Here is a 21,103-nt window from a genome sequence, read left to right as displayed (position 1 = left end):
ATTGCTGTAGCGAATGGGGTTATTAAGGTAGTTTTGCTCAAGTGCCATTTCAGAAAGAACAAAAGATCACAAATAGCTGATTTTGTTCTACTTGAATCTCTATCAGTGAAACCCTTCACTTACTCAAATCTAAACCCAGTTACTTCAATTACACTGTGATTAAAATAAATTTTCTACCATCTTTAATGTGTTTAGTAACCTCCATAACTTTATTTTTTTAAAAAAATTACCATTTTATTTATTTTTCAAAAATATTTTTATAATACAAACAATTGAACAAACTTTTTTTGATAACTATTTCAACATTAAACATTAAGCATTAAACAATAAATATGTAGAGTAGGCAGACTTAGTAAATGTTTTGATTTAACCTATCATTACTCAAAGTTAACAGCATTTGTTATATAGTGACTTCAAAAAGATATCAGTGCTTTAAAATAATCCACGTTTGGAATTGTTGGGTTTGTTGGTTCATTGTCGGTAAGAATTTCAAGGACAGGTAGTCATTGGCTGAAAAACTTTTCATTCTATTTTGATGTTTCTAGTTGAGTGATGTGTTTTGCTAACTTATCCAGTATAAAATACTCCCAAAGTCGGCTGTGTCATGTTATGATTGATGGTGGGTTGTTAGATTTCCAGTTGGAGGCTATAACAGATTTAACTATGGACAACAGTATCATGATAAGGTTTTTCCTAATATTTGGAATTGATAGATCATTCCAGTAGTTCAAAAGCACTATTTCAGGAGTCATTGGTACCTCATATCCTGTAATGCTTTTAATAGCCTTGATTATTGATTGCCAGAAGATTTGTATATACTTGCACTCCCACCAGCAGTGCATAAAACTACCTATTTCCCCACAGTTTCCCCAACATTTGGTGAGTTTGCATGGTTTATGTGATGTATTTTAAGAGTCATATACCAATGAGTTAAGATCTTTATTGTTTGCAGCTTAACCTTGAGAATCTTAGATGTAAAGCTGTGTGACTTCCAAATTTCTTTCCAGATTTCCTCAAAAGTACTAACATTGCATTCTTTCTGCCAGATTTTTTGATATGATAGCAGCTTATTCTTTTGTTTGAGATCTATTAATAATTGGTATAATTTAGAAATTAGCCCTTTTTAACTCCTGTTTTCATTCTTTATTAGTCTTTCAAAAGTTGTAATAGGTTGTTTTATACTGTCACTGATTTGCTTATCTTCTATTAGGTGCTTAATTTGCAGACATTCATAACCTCCATAACTTTAAATAAATACCTCGTTTGTTCACTTTTTTACAGCATGTGATATTGTGACAGAGACTGGAAATCTTTGGAAAGTTTTTACTGCAGCTGATCAACTGGTCAAAAATACAATTTGTTTTTCCATTTTCCTCTTCAGACAGGTGATTAGATGCAGAAAAATATCACCATTATCGTTTTGTCACACTAGAGCTATCTAGTGTGTCTCCCTGTGGTAACTGAGAATCACTTTGTGTGCAGGTTTTGGATAGTGACAACTTACAAATGCTTATGAAAAGTATTAAAAGATATAGCCCATGCTTCATGCACATTAATATACGGTCATGCATTTTCAAAATATTCCATGGAGAACCTGTCATAATTATAAACAAGAGTTAGCAATCAAAATGGAAACAGCAAATTTAAATTCTGTTTCAGATATTTAACACTTTGTCTTTCTTTTACATACAGAACAATTGCAAATTAATGCAAGTATCCAAACAAGGTTTGCTGCACAACAGAAATATTAAACATTGCCACACTACAAACATTGTGCACATTTACTAAAGGGTCACCATGGAATAGAAGAGCCAACTATTTTCTAGAAAACATAATCTCTCAATTCATTGTCACTCAAAACCCAGGAAAATCCAAAGTGAAAGAAGGAGGGAGGAGCAAAAGAAAATGCAGGACCATGCTCTTCACACACGCACCTGAAGGAACTACTCCAATACCATCATCAACATCATAATCTGAGATGTCACTATCACTGATTCGCTGAGATCCTGTGCAACAGTAAGGCAAATAGATACCTGTATACTTTGTTCTTTTGTAAAAGGGTAAAAATATGTTTCAATAAAAATTCCAGTTACTCTGGAGATTCAAATATGGGGTTGCATTCAAATTTAAAATACAAGACTTTAGTAAAACAATTACAGAACAGCTCAGAAAGGGACACTCTCTGGTTATGGCCTCAGCTCTATGCATACTGTTGAAATTAAAGCAATGACCAATGTGACCCTGGACATGGACATCTGTTATAGGAGTGCAAGCATTAACAAAGCAGCTGTGACAAAAGGAAGATTAAATGCCTGTCACGATGGGCACAGCAAGTGAGCTCTGCCCAGCTTGCCCGGAGAATTCTCTCCTGATATTAAAAAATCAAAAAGAGGAATAGCACTGCAGTTTTTTTTATTTCTCCTGGCACACTAACAACTTTTAGAATGGCACATATGCTGCTGGCTCAGCCATCTCGCATCCCATTTTGTCTCAATCGAAGCCACATAAGCATTGCACCACTGGGCCACAGGAGGGGAAACCACTGGTGCAGTACCCATGGAGCCATATTTTGTTTACTGCCAGTTCTCCAACATCTTGTGATTGTGCAGTAGGTCAAAGATTTTAATGTTTGAATGTTTGTCCAGGTTTGCATTATTCAGTTACAGTACACTTGAGGACTGCCAGATGAACATTTAAAACTGATCCACTGAAAAGCAGTGTGTGATTATGGGAGCAAAAATTGTAGACCTAAATTAAGTCTCTTGAGTTTGTCCATTTCCAGTGGACTTTTGACTGCATTCTCAAAATGTTGTCTTTTATATTCAGATCTTGGACACTAGGAGTGCAAAAGCCCATGAAGTTTGAGTTTTATGGCTGGAAAGAACTGTGCAGTCATCTCCTCAAGTTAGCAGTAGGGCTGCAAACCTCCAGATGGAGTCTGGAGATCTTCTGGAATTAAAACTGATCTCCAGACTAAAGAGATCAGTTCCCCTGAAAAAATGGCTGGTTGGGAGGGTGAGCTCTATGGAGTTATATCCTACTGAGGTCTCTCCCCATACCAAACTCTGCTCACCCCAGACTCACCGCCAAGTCTCCAGGAATGTCCCAACCTGGAGATGGCACCCCTAAGTTACCAGAGAAATTTCTGAGCCTTGGGAACAAAAGTCACTATGTAATCCCTGAGCTTGTCTGACTTTAACTAAATTTAGAGAATACATGAGATAAATTTAGACATAGTTCCTGAATATAAAAGATACTGCCTTGGTAGGGTTGTCAGACCCTTAGTGGGGCCATGGGATTCCCTGTCCCCATCTCCTCTTTCCCGCTCCCACTTTGAGCAACATTGGGAGAAAAATAAAATAAAACAGCTGTCGGCTGAAAACATGATGTTACTTTTGGAGGAACCCCATAAGTGACATCAGTACTCTCTAGGAATTGCCAGAAACTCTGTGGTAAAACCACAGGTGTGATGTTATTCCTTGGAAGTGAATTCATACCATCACTGATGGCTGTTACAACATGTCCCTGCCCTTTCCCCCCACCCCATCTCCCACTGATTGCCAGGCTTGACCTGGTAATGCTATCCCCTAGCTGATGTAACTCGGAGAGCCCCTACAGGCCAATAGACACATTTAATGGCTGAAAATAGTAAGTTTTGATTTATGAAGAGCTGTTTGAAGCTTCCAAGTTCCTTTCTTATATTTTCAACAATTTCTAAACTTTAATTTTTCCTATCCCGTTAACTACTCATTTCCCCCCCAAAAGTGCTAAACTCATTTAAAAGTCAAAGCATCGTGGATCTTTTGTCTGACTTAAAATCTCAGCATAGAGGTTGCATCAAATTGTTACAATGCAGTAAACAAATTTAGAATAGCAAATATTTGGTATTGGCTGAGTTACTTGTACTGAACTACAAAATCGTCTAGCTTGTTCTACTCAGATGTATTCCAAAATCAGTATCACTTACTTGAGATGTTTTTCTACAATTCAAAATGATGCAAAATTCTGTATATGTACAGATTGTGTTTTTATTTTAAGCCTCCATTTTGTCCAAGTCCTGGGTACCAGACGCATCTCAAACAGACCCAAGTATATTAAAATTATTTTCATCTAACACTGAGATTTGTGAATGATTGTTTCCTGCTTTGCTCTATGCTAAAAGAAGCCAAGAGACTAGAAGCCAGATGCAGGGGGAGAAACAGTATAATTAAAAGCCATGGATATATCTTTATCAAACAAGCTCAGGTGTTGTACAGCTGCTTTCCCCAAAGGTTCTAGAGCTTCCAGGAGGGGTCCAGAGTTCTATGGAGCTCTGCCAGAGCTGCGATTAGAGTCCAGAGTATAAACAAAAAGATAAGAAATTTTAAGGCAATATGAAAAGATGCATCCAACATAATAAAGTTTACAGAAAACTGTAAAAAAATCACGGTTCTTTTGATAGTCATAATTGCAACATTCTAAATAAAACTAAGAGGTATTCATCCATCACTATTTAGTACTGGAAATTGTAACCACAATTTCCTCCTCTCCATCCCTTTCCACCTCCCAAGTTGGGAGCAGTTGTGGCTAAATGGTAAAGCATATGCTTTACATGCCATGTATAATATCCCTAGCAGTAATTAAACAATCTCAGTTTGTTGAGATATGCCTGTGTCTGCCTGAGATCCTGGAAAGCCAATCACAGCTGACCTAAATGAATCAACAGTCTGATTCATTATAAGGTAGCTTCATAAGTTCCAGTGACTTGTACAAGATAACATTTTCTGAATTCAGTGGGACTGCTTTAGAATAAATGATCTGAAGATTGCATTCACATTTTTTGGGCAAAAAATCAAGTTAGCATAAATTAAGTGAAATATTATGCAAGTTGTAAAATCACAGGGCAAGTATGGGAAAAAATAAGTTGTCTTCTATGTTTTCACACACAGTTTTATTCACATGTCTTTGAAAAGCAAGACTTTTTTAAAAAAGAGAGTTATTTAAATGCTTGGTTATTCATTTTTGTATTATAATAATAATGTCAAAACTATTACTGAAAATGAACAGGAGTTTGGAACCTACTTTGCAATTTTTTGCTAGAGTTTTCTCCACCATGGGCATGTCTCCTTGGCATGAAAGGTGATGGCTGAGGCAGAGGTAGTGAAGATTCATCATGTGTCTGTAGCTTATACCAATGTGGTTCATCATCTAAAAGTGCTGTCTCCAGCTCAATAAGGATCTGTAGGGAATGTAACCAAGTTCATCTTAGTTTAAAACCAAGAGACCCCCAAATGCCTTCAGCTTACTTTGAAATACCTTGAAAGTACTACATTTACTTTACAGTTCTAACATGTCGTATCACCTCTCCAAGAAAGTCACTTTCTTCTTCTTGTACTCTTGGTTGATCCCAAACAGTGATTTCTAACATCCGTTCTCTAAAATCTCTACGATGCACATGGGAATAGAGAAACGTTTGGTTCCATTTTGGCTCTAAGCTTTTCTTTACTGTTTTGGTCCTCCTTTTACTTTTATCACTGAAACAGAAGACACCACTGTAAATTATCAAGCAGAAAGCAAGTTACATACTACCAATCTCACTCCTTAAGCTTTACAATGAATAATTGACATTGAGGTCTCATCACTGCCTCCTTGGTTCCCAAGCTATGGACAGTCTGTGGCTCAGTGGTAGAGCATCTGCTTTGCTCTCAAAAGGTCCCAGGTTTGATCCCTGGCATCTCCAGTGAACCTCTACCTGAGATCCAGGAGAGATGCTACAGTCAGAGTGCACAGTGTCCACCATGATAATACCAATGGTCTGACTCAGAATAAGCAGCTATACTGCCTATATTCATGTGTTTATGTTTTGTAGCCTTCTGCAGGCATTCTGCCTTCACAGCAAGGGGAGGGAGCCACTCCTCAACTGATTGATGGCCTTGTTACTCAGTTGCACAGCAGTGCTGCCAGGCTACAATTAGGTAGCCACCGAGGTGAGGAGAGATAACAAGGTGCTATAAAAGATCCATCAGCAAATGAAAGTTCTGACCATGCCGCAAACAACAAACGAAGCAACTAAGACAGATCCTCAAATAATTTACTGTATAATAGCCTAGGGATGGAGTGCTTCATACAAAAGCTACAAACATTGGAAAATAATGCTAAGAAGATAATGGGGTAACTGGGAAAGAATGGGAAAAGAGCTAGTATAGTATAGAGCAATGGTTGTGGGTCAGTCATCGTCTCTCATCCTAAGCTACCTTACAGGTTTGCGGTGAAGAAAAGGAGGCAGGAGAAAACAATGTCCATTATCCAGAGCCCTTTGAAGGAAGGGTGGGATATAAATGAGGTCATATATAAATTAAGGACAATGCTCACCCAGAAGGATCATGAAGTAAAGGAAGATAAATATAGGAAGGGAAGGTATGGCAAGGAGGTGAATAATTTCTGGGGCACTTCACCTATTACAGACATTAGCTACCTTACCATAACTAGTAAATGGTCTTGAATTTTTCTTGATTAGATATGAGTTTTGCATAATTGTATTTCACTGCACTTCTCGTGTACATCTTGCATTCTGTGGGACTTTGATCCTACAGATTATTTTTCCGTATCTCCTACATAAAACTCCTACATAAGTTCCTGTATTGTTTAAAACAGGCCAACACAGCTACCCCTCTGGAATTAATATTCAGGAGCAGAGTAATTTTCCATATTGAGGAACAGATGGGATTTCTTACCCCCTCCCCTCAAGATATCGTTCAAGATATTAGCCGGATGCAGAGATAACCCTTTAATTTCTATTCATTTGACTCTCATCTGGTGATCCCTACAACAAGCATGAGGAAGGTAGAGTAAATTACCTAATTACAGGTATAGTCATAACTTTATTTTTATGGCTCATATGCAACAAAATATTTTTATACATATAAAGAAAAAATCTAATAATATGTTCAATTTGTTCACACAGTAGGCTATATGCCTCATCTGAAGAGTTACCTTCTGTCTGGAAGGAAATACATTTTCACATAAGGGTTCCTTGGTCGTCCATCTATTCTAGGTGGCAGATCTGTTGCTTGAAGAACATTCACTATTAACTGATGTCCCACTTTGTCATACCATAGCTTAACCTATGGTAAATTATAAATAACCATATATGAATAATGAAAATGTATTCTATTTGGATTAATATATTATCCTACCCTGCAGAACTGGAGTTGGTATAAGAACAATATTCATTCTGAAAGAACAAAAAAGTTACAATCTATCATAGGTAAATTCCCCCTTCCACTTAAGCCTCATCATGAAATACACTGCCAAAAAGAAAGGTCTTGGGCCTGATTCACACATGTGTATTGTCACTTGATTCCAACATTAAGGGTTGATTTGCATGTGTGAGTTAAGCCTCCAGAGAACAACTTATAATTCAATGTTTTTCTATTAAATAAGTGCTGCTCACATCCAGCTGCCACTCATTAATGGTACATGTGTGGAGTTATATCTGGGATGGCTTGTTCATACATAAAAATCCATCACTTGATGTTCCAGTCATCAATTGATATATATATCGCTTCTCGTCCTTTTGGCTAAGATCAAGTGTATATATACACTGCTTGCAAAATGTAAATGAAAATATTTTGTGCATATAATTTCAGCTACATGTATGTCAACTCAAAAATAAAACACATGCTGTATTTTCAAATACTGATCTGAAATTTTTCAGAAATTCACTTTTCAGAACTAAGGGTTGGTGGTTGGGAGGTGGCTTTGCAGCCTGGTTGTTGTATGTGGGCACTGAGATAAATTCAACAAGGAAGGTAGTATACCTGAAACATCTTGCACAAACACGTGGGACAATCAACACATGGAAACTTGTTTCTATATACCTTGCAAGTCAATCATATGCATGGTTGATGCACTGATGCACTGGTTCTGGTGCTGATACTAAGAAGCACATAACTTTTCAATGCTGGATTGTTGTAATAATAGATCAATGACTTTTCAAAAAGTGAAATGTAGAAACATACTTACATAGAAAAGGGAAATGTAGAAACATTCCCTAATTAATGTAATAACTATGTAATGTAATAACTATGAAGATTCCATACTGCCCCCCACACATAGAAACAAAAAAGTTGGCCTGGAAGCAGATCAAATATGTTTCCTATTGACACAACTTTGCACTTACAGAAAGTTGACCTGGTAGGACTTGCGGGGCATCTTTTAGGGCTCCAGGGCTAGTAGGGGAAATAACAGAAATTGATGGCCGTTCCATTTTTTGAGATTCAAATGAGCTAGAACCTGTAAAGATGGTGGAAAACCAGGCATTTAATGCTGGATATAACCAATTTTATTACTATTGCTATCACTTCATTTACTCAATAGCCACCAAACCAACCACTCAAGACACATCGACCAATGGTTTATCCATCAATATTAGAAAGGGAACCCTTACAAATGAATGAGGTGAGTGTGACGAGTGGCTTACTCTATTGACTACTAGTACTACTACTAATGATATGAAAAAGAAACATAGTACCTTCCCTTGTTATCCTATTTTCCATAGCTGCAAGTTTTTTAAAAATCATGGAAGAAAGGAAAAATGATAGGAGCAGGATAGTAGGGAGACAAACACGAACATTTCAAAATTCTAAAAGCTCACATTATATTCTCAAAAATTCTAAAAATGCAATTGCTTTAATTTTTAGCAAAATATTTAATTTTAAACAGAGGCAAAAACAAGACAAGTAAACTCAGAATATATAATCAGACAAAGAATGGCTCAACCACATTTTTGGCACTATGTGCCAAAAGTCCATGTTCAATGTCAATATGCTGTCTTCAAATTATCACTGGAAAGGATTCTAAATAGACAGGATTAAGATTGTGCTATATATATCTCATGAATAATGTCCAATAGAGGTCCTTAATACATATGCAATCGCAGAACAATTGAAATTTTATTTATCTGTTTAACTTACATATTGCCTCTCTACCATGTTTATTGCTTGAGGCATTTTACAGCATACATGTTCAATATGTATATGTAGCCTGTGGGGAGAGTGGGCTATAAATGTAATTAATTAAATAAATAAATAATAAAACATTAAATGGCAACTGAAAGTGTTACGAAGAGGAAGAGAGGTGAAACACTGAACTGACTGTTTTGGGAATATATATATATACATTGCTGTGAACCACTTTTGTAGAATATCTCCTGGAAAAACTCCTTTTCAACATTTATTTTATGTGGAACACTACAAAGCATCTTTATAGCTCAGAGGAAATAAATCTCCTTCTTGTTTAAACTACTAAATATATTCAGGCAAAGAGTTTAGCCAGTGATTTTTGGGAAAGTTTAACATTCAGTGTGCAAGCATGCCACATTTAAGTGGTAGGATAACACTATAACAATTCCAAGAATTCCTCTGAACTGTGGGATGAGCCAGGAAATGGTAAGCTGTCGTCTCGCCTATGTGATATTTCAAATGCTGTACATGGCTTCATTTGGCATCATTCACTACTCCTGTTCATTGCTCCATTAACTTCAAAGGGAACTGGCACACATCACCCATACAGCTCCCACTGGTATGAATCAATGATGAACAGAATCAAAGTTATGACGACTGCACACACTGTATTAAAAGCAGTTACTGACAAAGGCAGTACTAGTTAGTGTCCTGTATTTGGAAGGGTTCATACCAGTCATATCTAGTTTATTACTGAATGAACACATAGGAACAGAGTGCTGTTTTGAGCCAAGTACAGACAGGAATGAAGCAAATACTCACTAGACTCCAGTGGAGGATGAGAAGTCTCGGGAATCCTTGGAATGTCACTGAAAGACAAGTATGTAGAGAAAAAATTACAAAACCTTGAACTGCTTCTCCATAGAACAGAATAACCCAAGATGAGTCATGCTGGATCATGCCAGGGGTCCATCTAGTCCAACATCCTCTTTCAGTGACCAACCAAATGCCCTCAAAAAGCCTACAAGTAGAGCATGGAGCAAAAAGTCCCCCCTGGGTGCTGGTATTCAGAGGTTTCTTGCATATGGACATGAAGGTTTCATTTATTCAAGATGGTTTAATAACAAGTGATGGATCTGTTCTCTATCAGTCTGCCTAATCTCCTTTTAAAGCCAATTGAGAGCCAAACTAGATGATACTTTCATCCATGGGCATGAACTTGTTTTTATGTGCTCTGAGTCATAACCACACACTGATGAAAAAGAAAAACACCACCGTAACTATCTAACTGCTTATACTTTTTACTCTCAGTTCAAATATTCCAACACAAGTCATTCGAATTTATAGCCACTTATCAGTCTCTTAACCATATGCAAGTCATACAATGTCACTTTTCCAAATCCACAATCATAAAAGGATCACCCATATTGCTATAATTTAGTAAGTATAATAGTATTAGTCAGTCCAATAATATATCTCTTGTAAGAGAAATTCCTCATTCCAGACATCATCTGATGAGGGACCTGGCTTCTTGTTGCCTCGTTTCCCGCTGCTTTCTCAAGAACGTGTCTGTAAATGGAGTTACAGACACTAGTAAGTGGCTATAAATTCTAATGACTTGGGTTGAAATATCTGAACGAATAGTAAGCAGTTAGATAGTTACAGTGGTGTTTTCCTTTTCATCAGAGCATTCTGGCCGTAACTCTCCCTCTTTGTTGTGTATTTCCTTGTAACCACACAGCAGGAGTTATTTCACTGATTTTGCTGCTGCACATACACAGATATTCCACAGCAGCAAAATGGTAGAAATAACTCCCGCCAGAAAACTGCTTGTAGCGGAGGCAGGAACCCTCCCTCCCCCTATGGCACCACTCTGAGCCGGTTTGGGCACCATCCCCTTTTTAACAAGCTATTCCCCACAGCTGCTGTGGAGCTGTGGGAGCATGTAAAAATGAGTGCATGCTGAGGAAAAAAGTATTGTCTGGTTCAGTTCTAAGCTAGTGGCTAACACTATACACTCCACAAGTTAATTCTTTATTCAGTGAAGAAGTACTTCCTTTTGCCTGTCTTCAATTTACTTATTAACTGTACTGGATGCCCATGAGTTCAAATATTATGTGAGAAGAAGAAAAAATTCACTCTATCTACTTTCTCCACCCTATGCACAACTTTATAATACTCTTTTGTTCCTTCTCCACCCTATGCACAATTTTATAATACTCTTTTGTTCCCCCCTTCCCCTTAGTTCTCTTTCCTCTAAATGAAAAATCCCCAGGCTCTTTAGCCTTTCCTCATAGGGAAGGTGCTCCAACCCCTTGAACATTCTGGTTGTACTCTTCTGTATTTTTTTCAGCACTGTAATGTTGCTTTTGAGATAAGGCCATCAAAACTGTATACCATATTCCAAATGTGACCACACCATGCAAGGGTATTGTGATACTGGACATTTCCTCCATGCCCAATTCCTAGTTATCTCCACCCCTGAACTTTCCCTTCCTGCAGAAATACACTAAGTCCACATTTTCATTGAGCTATGGACTACAACCCTAGGTTTTCTCTGGTCTGTCATCACCATTTCAGACTCTATCAGTGTATATTTAAAGTTATGATTTTTCACGCCAATATTTATCTCTTTACTGTTCATCTTGAGCAGTATTTGCAACACACACGGGTTAATTTTCAGTAGTACACGTCATTAGGTACTTGGTTCTTACTTATAAAATTCCGTAAGAGGAAAATGGCACACACCTTTATGTAGCACCTTGAAAAGTCCCAGAAATAAGATATTTACACAGCCTGGCTGGACATAATGGCAGAATTCAGATGGAAAGCTAAACTGCAGTTGGGCACCACATGAACAAACCCTACATGTTTGCACTTTCTCCTCCTCTCCTTATGTGGTTGGAGTCAGTTACTTCCAGTCAAAAGGTGCCATTACTGCACCAATTTCCACCAATTCCCCCATCAGGACTTGGAAGAGCCCTGAAAAAGGTGCTGGTAAACAGTATCAGTGAGAATTGCCACACAAAAACCTTGCTTCCAGTTTTGTACAAACCATAGCTTGGTATTACATCCAAATCATGAACTTTTTTGTTCCCCTAGCAAACTAGTATTCCAAACAATGGTTGTTCATGGTGCCTGAGCATCAGGCTCATTCACATAGTGTCAATCTCTGGTTTGGTGTTACGTCTGAACTATGCCATTCTTGCTTTTACTTTAATTTGTTAGAAAAGATTTATGGTAGTGGAAAGTCACCACTTGTATAGGATATATATGAAACAAAATCACAATACTACTGTAAGTTTTAATATTATTATTCACAAATAGCAACTTCAATATCAGCACCATAATGTTAATATTGTGGTTGGAGGTTCCACAATATTTGTACAAACACAAACAGGAGGAAGTGTTTTGGACAGGAGAAAAGTGAGAGCTGTGGCTCTAGCTACTGAAGCTAGCAGCTATTCAGAATGACACAAATTGTTTAACCCACTAGAAGGGTTTATACACACATCTGAAGGAATTTGCAGAATGAAACTGGCAAAAAAGTCTTACAGTAACAAAAAGAAAGAGAAGGCAATAGGAAAAGGTTAAACAAAAAACTTTTACAGAATGTATTATGCTATGATATGCAAGCAAATCACATACCTATTAGATTTACATACATTCTACCCTGAAATTAATCAAGCATGTTCAGAAATTCAGCTAACTGCCATTAGGCAAGAGTGATCCTTGCACCTGGGAATGGAGTGAGCAAAGGTGTAGGAAGATGCTGGGCAGCTGCGTCTCTCATCAGCTCCGTAGTGAAATTCACTTATTCAATTCATTTCGTTTTGAGTTAAAATATTTTGGGTTAGGCTTTGAGATTTTTTTTCCCTTTTGGGAGACTGGAGCTGGTAGACTGAAACACTCTTAAAAGGCCTACCATACGCAGACTCCCACTTTTCTAGCATTGGAAGCCATATTGCGCATTCCCTCTAAACCATGACTTTATTCAATGAGAAAAAGAGAAAAAGAATGTAACTTTGTATACACTAGGTTGGATCTTACAAGCTTTGCAACTTAATCTCACTTGATTTCCTGTCTTAATGGAGCTCCTGTCCCACATTGTTCTTTGTCTATGTAAGTCTCACAATTCACAACATAGCCTTTTTAGTAGTTTTAAAAGCGACCCAATCTCCCTCTCTTGCAGGCAGAAAAGATGGAGGGATCCAACCCAATTTATTTGCATATGCTGGAATTTATATTATTTTGTAATATGTGCATGTGAATATTCCTATGCATCGAAGAAGTGAATCATTTACATGCGTGTTTCAGAAGACAGGGCAACATGCATATTGATAGTGATATAAATAAAGGATGCCTGTTGGGTAAGTAGGAGGCAGCAATGGCCAGAGGTGCACTTCATCGCTCAAGCCTTCCCTGGACAAAAAAGTTCTTGCCATTCTGGCACATCTCCTGGTAACATCTAGATTAGACTACTGCAATGTGCTTTATATGGGGCTGCCTTGAAGAGTGTCCAGAAGCTGCAGCTGGTACAGAATAAAACAGCCAGAATGCTGGAGTGAGCTTTAGGGGCCATATCACTCCAGTGTGTTTCACCTACCCTGTCTCCCAACCAAGCTTACAGCTTTCAGGGTGCTAGTATTGATCTTTAAAGACCTATATGGTTTGGGATCAACATACCTTTAATGACCGCTCCCATATGAACCTATCTGATCACTGTGATCGTCTTCAAGGGTTCTTCTGTGGGTGTTCTTGCCATCTGAGGTTAATGGGTGGCAACCCAAGAAAAGGTTTTAGGATTTTCTCAGTTCTGGCACCACAATAACAGAATTCCCTCCCCAGGGAGATTCATCTGTCCTCGTCTGTTATTGTCTTCTGCCAGTGGATGAAGACTTACCTGTTTAATTTCACATTCCTTCACTTTCCTATTTATGTGTTGTGTGTGTGTGTTTTATGTTTTGTTGTTTTTAATTGTGTGTGTAAGTATGGGTTTGTATCTGTAAGTCAAAAGGAACATGTTGCAGCAGTAGACCTCTGATTATGGTGGGATCTGTATCCAAGCATATCACAAAGAATTAGGACCCCCCTTTCCCTCCTTATATTGTCCATTTTAACTGCAATTTTCAAACAGTGCTACAGAACTTCTATTCTTTATTTCAGCATAATTTCCCCAAGAAGCCAATCCAATTAACAGAGGTTCTGCAGCAGGAGTACTGAGTGGCACTGCTTAAATCTTATTATACTTCAATTAAAACTAACAACTGTGTGTGTTTACATTTAAACATGAAAATTGTCATCTAATGCTTTCAGATTAGTTACATGCATATGAGACTGGTGAAAAAAATCTACATTCAGTATTGTGCATTTGCAAAGGTAGCTATTTATAACTTACCCTATGGGCCTTGAAACAATAATTTCAACTTGAGGTTCTGATTTAGATTCTAAAATAATGTTGTAAACTTCTTCATTTGTAGCTCCTGGAAGGGATTTTCCATTCCATTCTAGAACTTCATCACCTTGAATTTAAAAAGAAGACAGGGTTTCCTTTTTGCCATTTCATACTTACATACACACACAAATACAAAATGTTATTTTCTTTCCTAGGCTAGATATATGGTTTCACATTCAGAGATAACAAACTCTCAGTTTCAAACCAAGATTTAGCACAACGTATTTTCACTACAATTCTGCTAACACAGTAAACACAAAAACATATTCTGTGGAAGTAAAACCCACTGTTTCCTATTGATCCACACAATTATTTTTTCTGTAGAGTACTGCAGTTCACAGAGGGAATTCCCTATGTGCCAAATACAGTTGCCAACCTCCAGAATTACAACTGACCTCCAAACTTCAGAGGTTAATTCCCCTGAAGAAAAAAGCAGCTTCAGAGGCAGACTCTACCGTATAGCATAAATACTAAGTAAAATCCCTCCTCAAATTCCCTCCTCCACAGACACTACCCTCATATCTCCAGGAATTTCCCAGGCTAGAGCTGGCAATCCTAGTGCCAAAGTTTCCCTCTGCATAAAAATAAATGCCACCAATAAAAAACACCCAAATCAAAACTAGAGTATATAGGCAGATTTCTACATTTGCCATGGAGGCCCCCAAGCATGTACAAGTTGCCTCTTCTAAAGTTTATGGAGATCTCCACTCATTTAGGTAGATCAGTTTATGGTCTGGATGTTAATTTTGTTCAAGTAAGCTTATATGTTATAGAACAATATTTTAATGAATATATCATTTTTTAACTTTTAGATATATTCATTTTGTCTATATATAATTAGCTGCACTGAGGGTCTGCCTTTTATTACATATTAGTGCTGATATGTAAGCCAATGTAATTTCACATTGTTTTCACATACAATCTTGCAGTGTGGCCATCATGTTAGACGGAAATATTTATTGCAAAGGAATGATGTACACATTCAAACTGTTAATATGAAACACAAGGAAATAATAACACAGAGGATGCCAAAAATCATTTCAGCTATGCAAGTTACCTGCTCTGAGATGTCCTACCACATCAGCCAAGCTACCTTTCTTTACTTTGGTAATGAAGGCACCAAGTCGTCCTAAATCAGTCATTTTTCCTCCTACAACCTGAGCAATAAATGTGTCAGATCTCAGAATACAACAAGCTGCATTTTAAGAAATATAATTGGGAACAGTTAGATAATCACAAGCACTTAATGAACCACGGCTTTCTGATAAGAACACTGACACAATATGAAACACAAACCTTACCCAGGTCACAGTAAAAATGGTCAACCAAGGTGAAATTTTATGTTATTTATAAGATGACTAGCCTAGGGAATATTCCTGTAAACCGTCTCATATACGTTGCCAGTCATCTTGCGAAGATTTTGGTTTGAAATCAAAGATGGCACTGCTGATTGCACACAGGAAAGTGCAGATGAACATCTGGAGCCCGTTCTCAGAGGCCATGGGGGCTACTGAGGGATGAGGGGAAACAGCAACCTCCCATGTGTAAGAAAAAATAAATACTACTTAAAAAGGAAATATTTATGGCTGATTCCTAAGGCCAAATGCACCTGGACAGTAGTTGTTTTTGATACCTACAATGACACAGTGTATTCTTGTGAAGGATTATTCCCATTCCCATCACAACTCTTATTATGACTGCCTCATCCAGAATAAACAAAACAATGCCACTGTTGAGTATTACAGCAATGCAAACACTCTATCCAGGATCAGGCAAAGTTAACAACATTTTACTGGTGTTCTGGAAGGAAAAGAGGAGGGAATCTCTGGCTATTGGCCACTTGAGATCAAGATGGGACCCTTCTACAAAAGGACTGTATGAAGCTGACTGTAATGGCCAAATGACATGATATGCCTGACATATTTCAGTTCATGGGTGTGTGACCAGACTTGCAGTCAGATATCATCATCATCATCATCATCATCATCATCACCACCACCACCACCACCACCACCACAACAATTCATTTGTATACTGCTCTTCTGGACAGATTAGTACTCACTCAGAGCAGTGAACAAAGTCAGTGCTATGATCCCCGCAACGCAGTTGGGGAGCTAGGGCTGAGAAGAATATCTTATCCAAGGCGGCTTGGTGAGTTCATGGCAGTAGTGAGATTTGAACCAGCAAACCACTGCATCAGAGCTCAGCTACTTAACCGCTATACTTCACCAGCTCGCAAACATACATTGGGGAACGCATCTTAAAAAGCACCATCCACTTGGCACTGTGATGGAGGAGGAGTTTTCAGTTTCCTCACACCCAGCTTTTGCCAGTGGAAAATTTGTCAGATGGGGAATCATGTGGAACCAGAACAAGAACCATGTGGAACCAGAAAAAAGGGAAGAAAAGCCATTCCCTGTCATCCTTTCCGCTGGCAAAAGCAGGATGTGAGGGAAACGGATAGATCCTTCTCCTCCCTTGCAGCTTTCTCTCTTAGCACTGAACAAATAAGCACTTTTTAAGGTGAATTCCCTAATGTATGTCTGACTGCGAGTTAGGTTGCACATATGCAGGGCTCATTTCGAGGGGGAACACGCAGGAACGCAGTTCCAGCAGTTCCCCAAAGAGGTCATATGTCAGGTGGCCCCGTCCACCTGACCCTCGGCCATTTTGGGCCCATTTCAGCCTGGATTGGGGCCAAAACGGCCCAGATCGGGCCTCTGACAGATGGTGGATCACTCTCCCACTCAGCAGTGGCCCAATCCTGTCCATTTTGGGGCCCTTTTCGGCCATTTTCAACCCCTTTTGCCATTTTGTGCCCAATTTCGACCCCGAATGGCCAGGATTGGGTCCAAAACAGCCAGGATGGGTGATGTCAGGGGGTGTGGCATATGCAAATCAGTTATGCCAATGACACACTTCTGGTGATGTCAAGGGGCGTGGCATAGGCTGATGAGTTATGCTAATTAGTTATGCTAATGAGTTCCTCTAGCTCTTTTTCTACAAAATGACCCCTGCACATATGTGACCTGACACATGCCAGATGTATCATGTAGTTACACCCTAAGTGATTATTCAAAGGGACAGCAATTATTTTTCGTCAACGAATCACCCTGAAAAAACTTCGTGGCATTTTCCCAACTGGCAAGGAATCTAGAATTCTTCTTTCCATATATCGGAAGACAAGGCTTTCTCAGGAAGGAAAGAAGCCTCCCAATAAGACTGCTGGGCTCACCTTCAAACTATAAAATGATCTGCATTCCTCCCCACCCCGCAGATGCTGGTATTCCTCAGAAGGGGCAGGATGCAAAGATAAAGCCATGGATTATGCTTCCACTTCATCTTTTGGGATATAGGAAAGTGCATACTCACTTAACTTCCTATCTTTTTTCCACTTCTAGGTTCAACAACAAAAGACTCAACAGATATGTGAAGGAGGCATAACTGCTCTCATCTATCCCATTGACAAACCTTTTGCATTAAAATTACTGGATGGATGGAAATGAATTTATGGCAAAATATCTACAATACTTACTTTCAGTCCCAGTAATGCACCAGAGTCCTTTGGCATGGTTGTTCTCTTGTTGAGAATAACACGTCCAATTAGGCGATCTCCCTCTTTGGATGGCTGCCACGTTACAGGGTGCTATTTAAAAAAAAATCACAAAAAAAATGGAGATCTCTTCCTGTTTTACATATACAAATCTAGCTTGTGAAACAACTGCATCACATGAGAGATCAATCTGAGTTTTTTCTGAACTACTTAATGTATATCCCAGTCCTTATATCCATAGTGATTCCTTATCACTAAACTTAATATTCATCATTATATCTTTGAGAGATCACATAAAGCTATGAACAAAACAGTACTAACATGATACAATTTTTATTATTTTAATTACAGTGAAATTACAGTAATTTTTAGCATGTTAAAAAACTATTAGCAGGTTTCTAGCCAGTTACCATAACAAATAAGTGCTAAACAAGTTAATATTTTATTTTATGCACCCAGACTTATTTCCCATATTTCTTACCGAACTAATAGGAGATGTCTCCCTACTGTGCCACGTGGCAGGATCCAGCCAGTAATAATCCAAGTCACCTGGAAGATACATGAATGCAAAAAAACGTGTAATCTCTCATACTAATGATGTTCTATGAACGAGTTGTATCAGTAGGCATAAATTTAAATTTAATATTTCTCTGTAGCAAATGCATTCAAGACTAAGTTTCTTAGTTTCATCATCATCATCATCATCATCATCATCATCATCATCATCATCATCTCCTTATCCAAATAGAGCTCCTGCATCAGAGTTCCCAGTAGCAAGGGTTGCCAGCCACTAGATAGTGGCTGGAAATCTCCTAGAAATACAATTGATCTCCAGGCTACAGAGATCAGTTCCCCTGGAGAAAATGACTCCTTTGGAGGTTAGACTCTATGGCATTATATACCACTGAGGTACCTTCCCAGGCTCCACCCCAAAATCTCCAGGGGTTTTCCAACCCAGAGCTAGCAACCCTACCATTAGCAGTGGGCTGGTTGAATTGCTGATAGGGTTTCTGGGGAAAAGTGGGTCTTTAGAGTTTTAAGGTGCTGATGCCGCAGTTAATAAGGATTTTACATTGGGTACGGTTCTTCTAATCCAGCGCTGTCTACTCTACCAGGCAGCAGCTTTTCTGGAAGTTAATCTTTCCTTGCTGAGATTCATTTTTGCTGGAGGTTCCTATGATTGAAATTGGGACCTACTAATCATTATTTGGATGAACACCATTTCACTATATGAGAATCCAGCTCCTACTGGTGTGAATCTGGAGTACCAGCAGGCACACCTTGGTGTCTCCAGAACATCCTCTAACATGAGCATTTGTAATAATTTTTTTAAAATGCATTATAAGTATCTATTTCCTTCTTCTTTAAAGGCTGCTGATCATTGAAAAGCTGCCCTGACTTTCTTACCACTCTGGGAAGAGAACTTTCGAATAGTCAAGGAACATGAAACAGCATAAATTCCAAACATATGGTTAATGCTATTAATGTATCATTAATAGTAATTAAAAAGCAATGTTGCCTTGATTAATGAACAGAGAGCTAGAAAATTCAGAGAAAGTGCTGGATGACAAGTAGGTGGAAGGCACAGACAAAAAAGATAGATGAAATACAGGATGGGAAGGCACAGGGAATGATTGATACACTTGTATATTAATGCAAAAAAAGTGAATGGCTATAGTCAAGTGAGTCACAGAGAAAGCAGGACACTGCAGAGAAAAGGAATGTAAAACCTAATAAAGAGGTAAAATTTGGGGCAGGGAAATGCTCTTGAGAGTCTGTTCAAAAATAGCAGAGTCATCATTGTTCGCTGTCTATTGCTCACTTCAGACTTCATCTGTACTTTTAATGAATGTGCATACAAAAAGGATCAGGATCATGCTCAGAAGCTCCCCATCAACTTCTGTGCATTCAGCCAGGTTGAAGACTCCCCTGTTGCACAGCATTTCTTGAGAATGGTCCCCTAACTCACAGCAGTTACTTTTCAGGGTCAAAGGAACCTTCTTGGTTCAATAGGGTAAGATCTGTTTCTGCTCATCTGTCTCTGCTAATTCTAATCATTGTGTTGTAGGAGACTCACAGCAAGCAAAGATAAAGAAAGGGGGAAATGAGCACTGTGGGAGGGCAGCCCATCATTTTTCTGCACAGTATTGTCATGCTTATTTTTCTAAATAATTATATAAGTCCAGAAAGTTTCAGTTGCGGGGAGGGGATGAGTACAGTGATGGGCAGCCCATCATTATTTATTTACTTTAGTTATAGTTTGCCTTTCTCACTGAGAGATTATATGGTGTAAAATGTTGTAATCAAACAGCATGGGAGATCTATTAACTTGCACAAGTCTGTTAACTTGCATATAACAATGCAATAGGACTAAGATTACAAAAATTAGTAAAATGAAAAAAGGATCAGATTCTGCTTTACAGAATGGCCTGCCTGAAGAGTTCAGGAAAACTCCCACTCTTCTAGCTCTCTACAAACTATGCAAAATGGAATTATTCCAGAGGGCTTTTTTACATAGTTAATAGGACTGTGCTGAAGGAAAGGATTTAAAAAGATGTATTGGATAGGGAGTGTAGACTTTACTACTATGTACTGTCTATTGCTGTAAGTATGCACCTACTGGTTAGTTTCCATGTTGTTTAATATGGCATGGCAATTTGGTTGCATTTTGTTTCAGCACTGTTTCAGATTTCTGCTTGTTTTCAGTTTTCTGCAGTCATTATTCTATTTCATTGTTATTGAACGTCCCAGCTATTGATCATATTGACATACACTGTGTAATCTGCCTTGAGTCTCAGTGAGAAAGGCAGACTATAAATAACGTAAATAAAATAAAATAAAAAGGTCAGGCTATGTAGAAAATGGAATGGGAAAAAACAAAACAGTGCAATAAGGGCATGATAGTAAATAAATAGATAATGCATAGCATATATGGTGGCTTATAGTGGCTTATAGGGGTTTGCGCTTCGGGTTCCCGGTTTGGGAAAAAACCGAATTGGGCCCGATTCGTAAAGATTCAGTATTTCCAAATCGTGGCCAGTATGATGGCCCCGATTCAGAAATATCGAATCAAAGCTTCCCAAAAACTGTACTCACAACCTCCTATTCTCTGTTCTTTGTAAATTTTCTGCAAGGGAAACAGAAAGCTCTGTC

The 21,103-nt window shown here is 38.3% G+C and overlaps 1 protein-coding gene across 4 annotated transcripts in view; it reads right to left on the bottom strand.

Annotated features, from left to right (window-relative positions):
• Nucleotides 1–21,103, bottom strand: part of RIMS1 (regulating synaptic membrane exocytosis 1) — a 432,846-nt gene that overhangs the window by 151,463 nt on the left and 260,280 nt on the right. Inside the window, exons 6-17 of one of the 4 annotated variants that reach the window (XM_054998175.1) lie at nucleotides 18,432–18,499; nucleotides 17,933–18,043; nucleotides 15,455–15,554; nucleotides 14,341–14,464; nucleotides 12,436–12,492; nucleotides 9,765–9,811; nucleotides 8,513–8,539; nucleotides 8,162–8,274; nucleotides 6,973–7,103; nucleotides 5,342–5,513; nucleotides 5,062–5,218; nucleotides 1,935–2,006 (exon numbers count right to left, since the gene is read on the bottom strand). In XM_054998175.1, the coding sequence (XP_054854150.1) occupies nucleotides 1,935–2,006; nucleotides 5,062–5,218; nucleotides 5,342–5,513; nucleotides 6,973–7,103; nucleotides 8,162–8,274; nucleotides 8,513–8,539; nucleotides 9,765–9,811; nucleotides 12,436–12,492; nucleotides 14,341–14,464; nucleotides 15,455–15,554; nucleotides 17,933–18,043; nucleotides 18,432–18,499 (1,179 nt within the window). Of the gene's footprint in view, nucleotides 1–1,934; nucleotides 2,007–5,061; nucleotides 5,219–5,341; nucleotides 5,514–6,969; nucleotides 7,104–8,161; nucleotides 8,275–8,512; nucleotides 8,540–9,764; nucleotides 9,812–12,435; nucleotides 12,493–14,340; nucleotides 14,465–15,454; nucleotides 15,555–17,932; nucleotides 18,044–18,431; nucleotides 18,500–21,103 lie in introns of those variants that run through there. The other 3 variants (XM_054998089.1, XM_054998012.1, XM_054998257.1) reach the window with 3 other exon arrangements.

The sequence above is a fragment of the Eublepharis macularius genome, chromosome 1, assembly GCF_028583425.1.
Source record: "Eublepharis macularius isolate TG4126 chromosome 1, MPM_Emac_v1.0, whole genome shotgun sequence".
NCBI lineage: Eukaryota > Metazoa > Chordata > Lepidosauria > Squamata > Eublepharidae > Eublepharis > Eublepharis macularius.
Note: the sequence above shows the minus strand (reverse complement) of the source record. Positions and strands in the feature narration are given on the sequence as shown.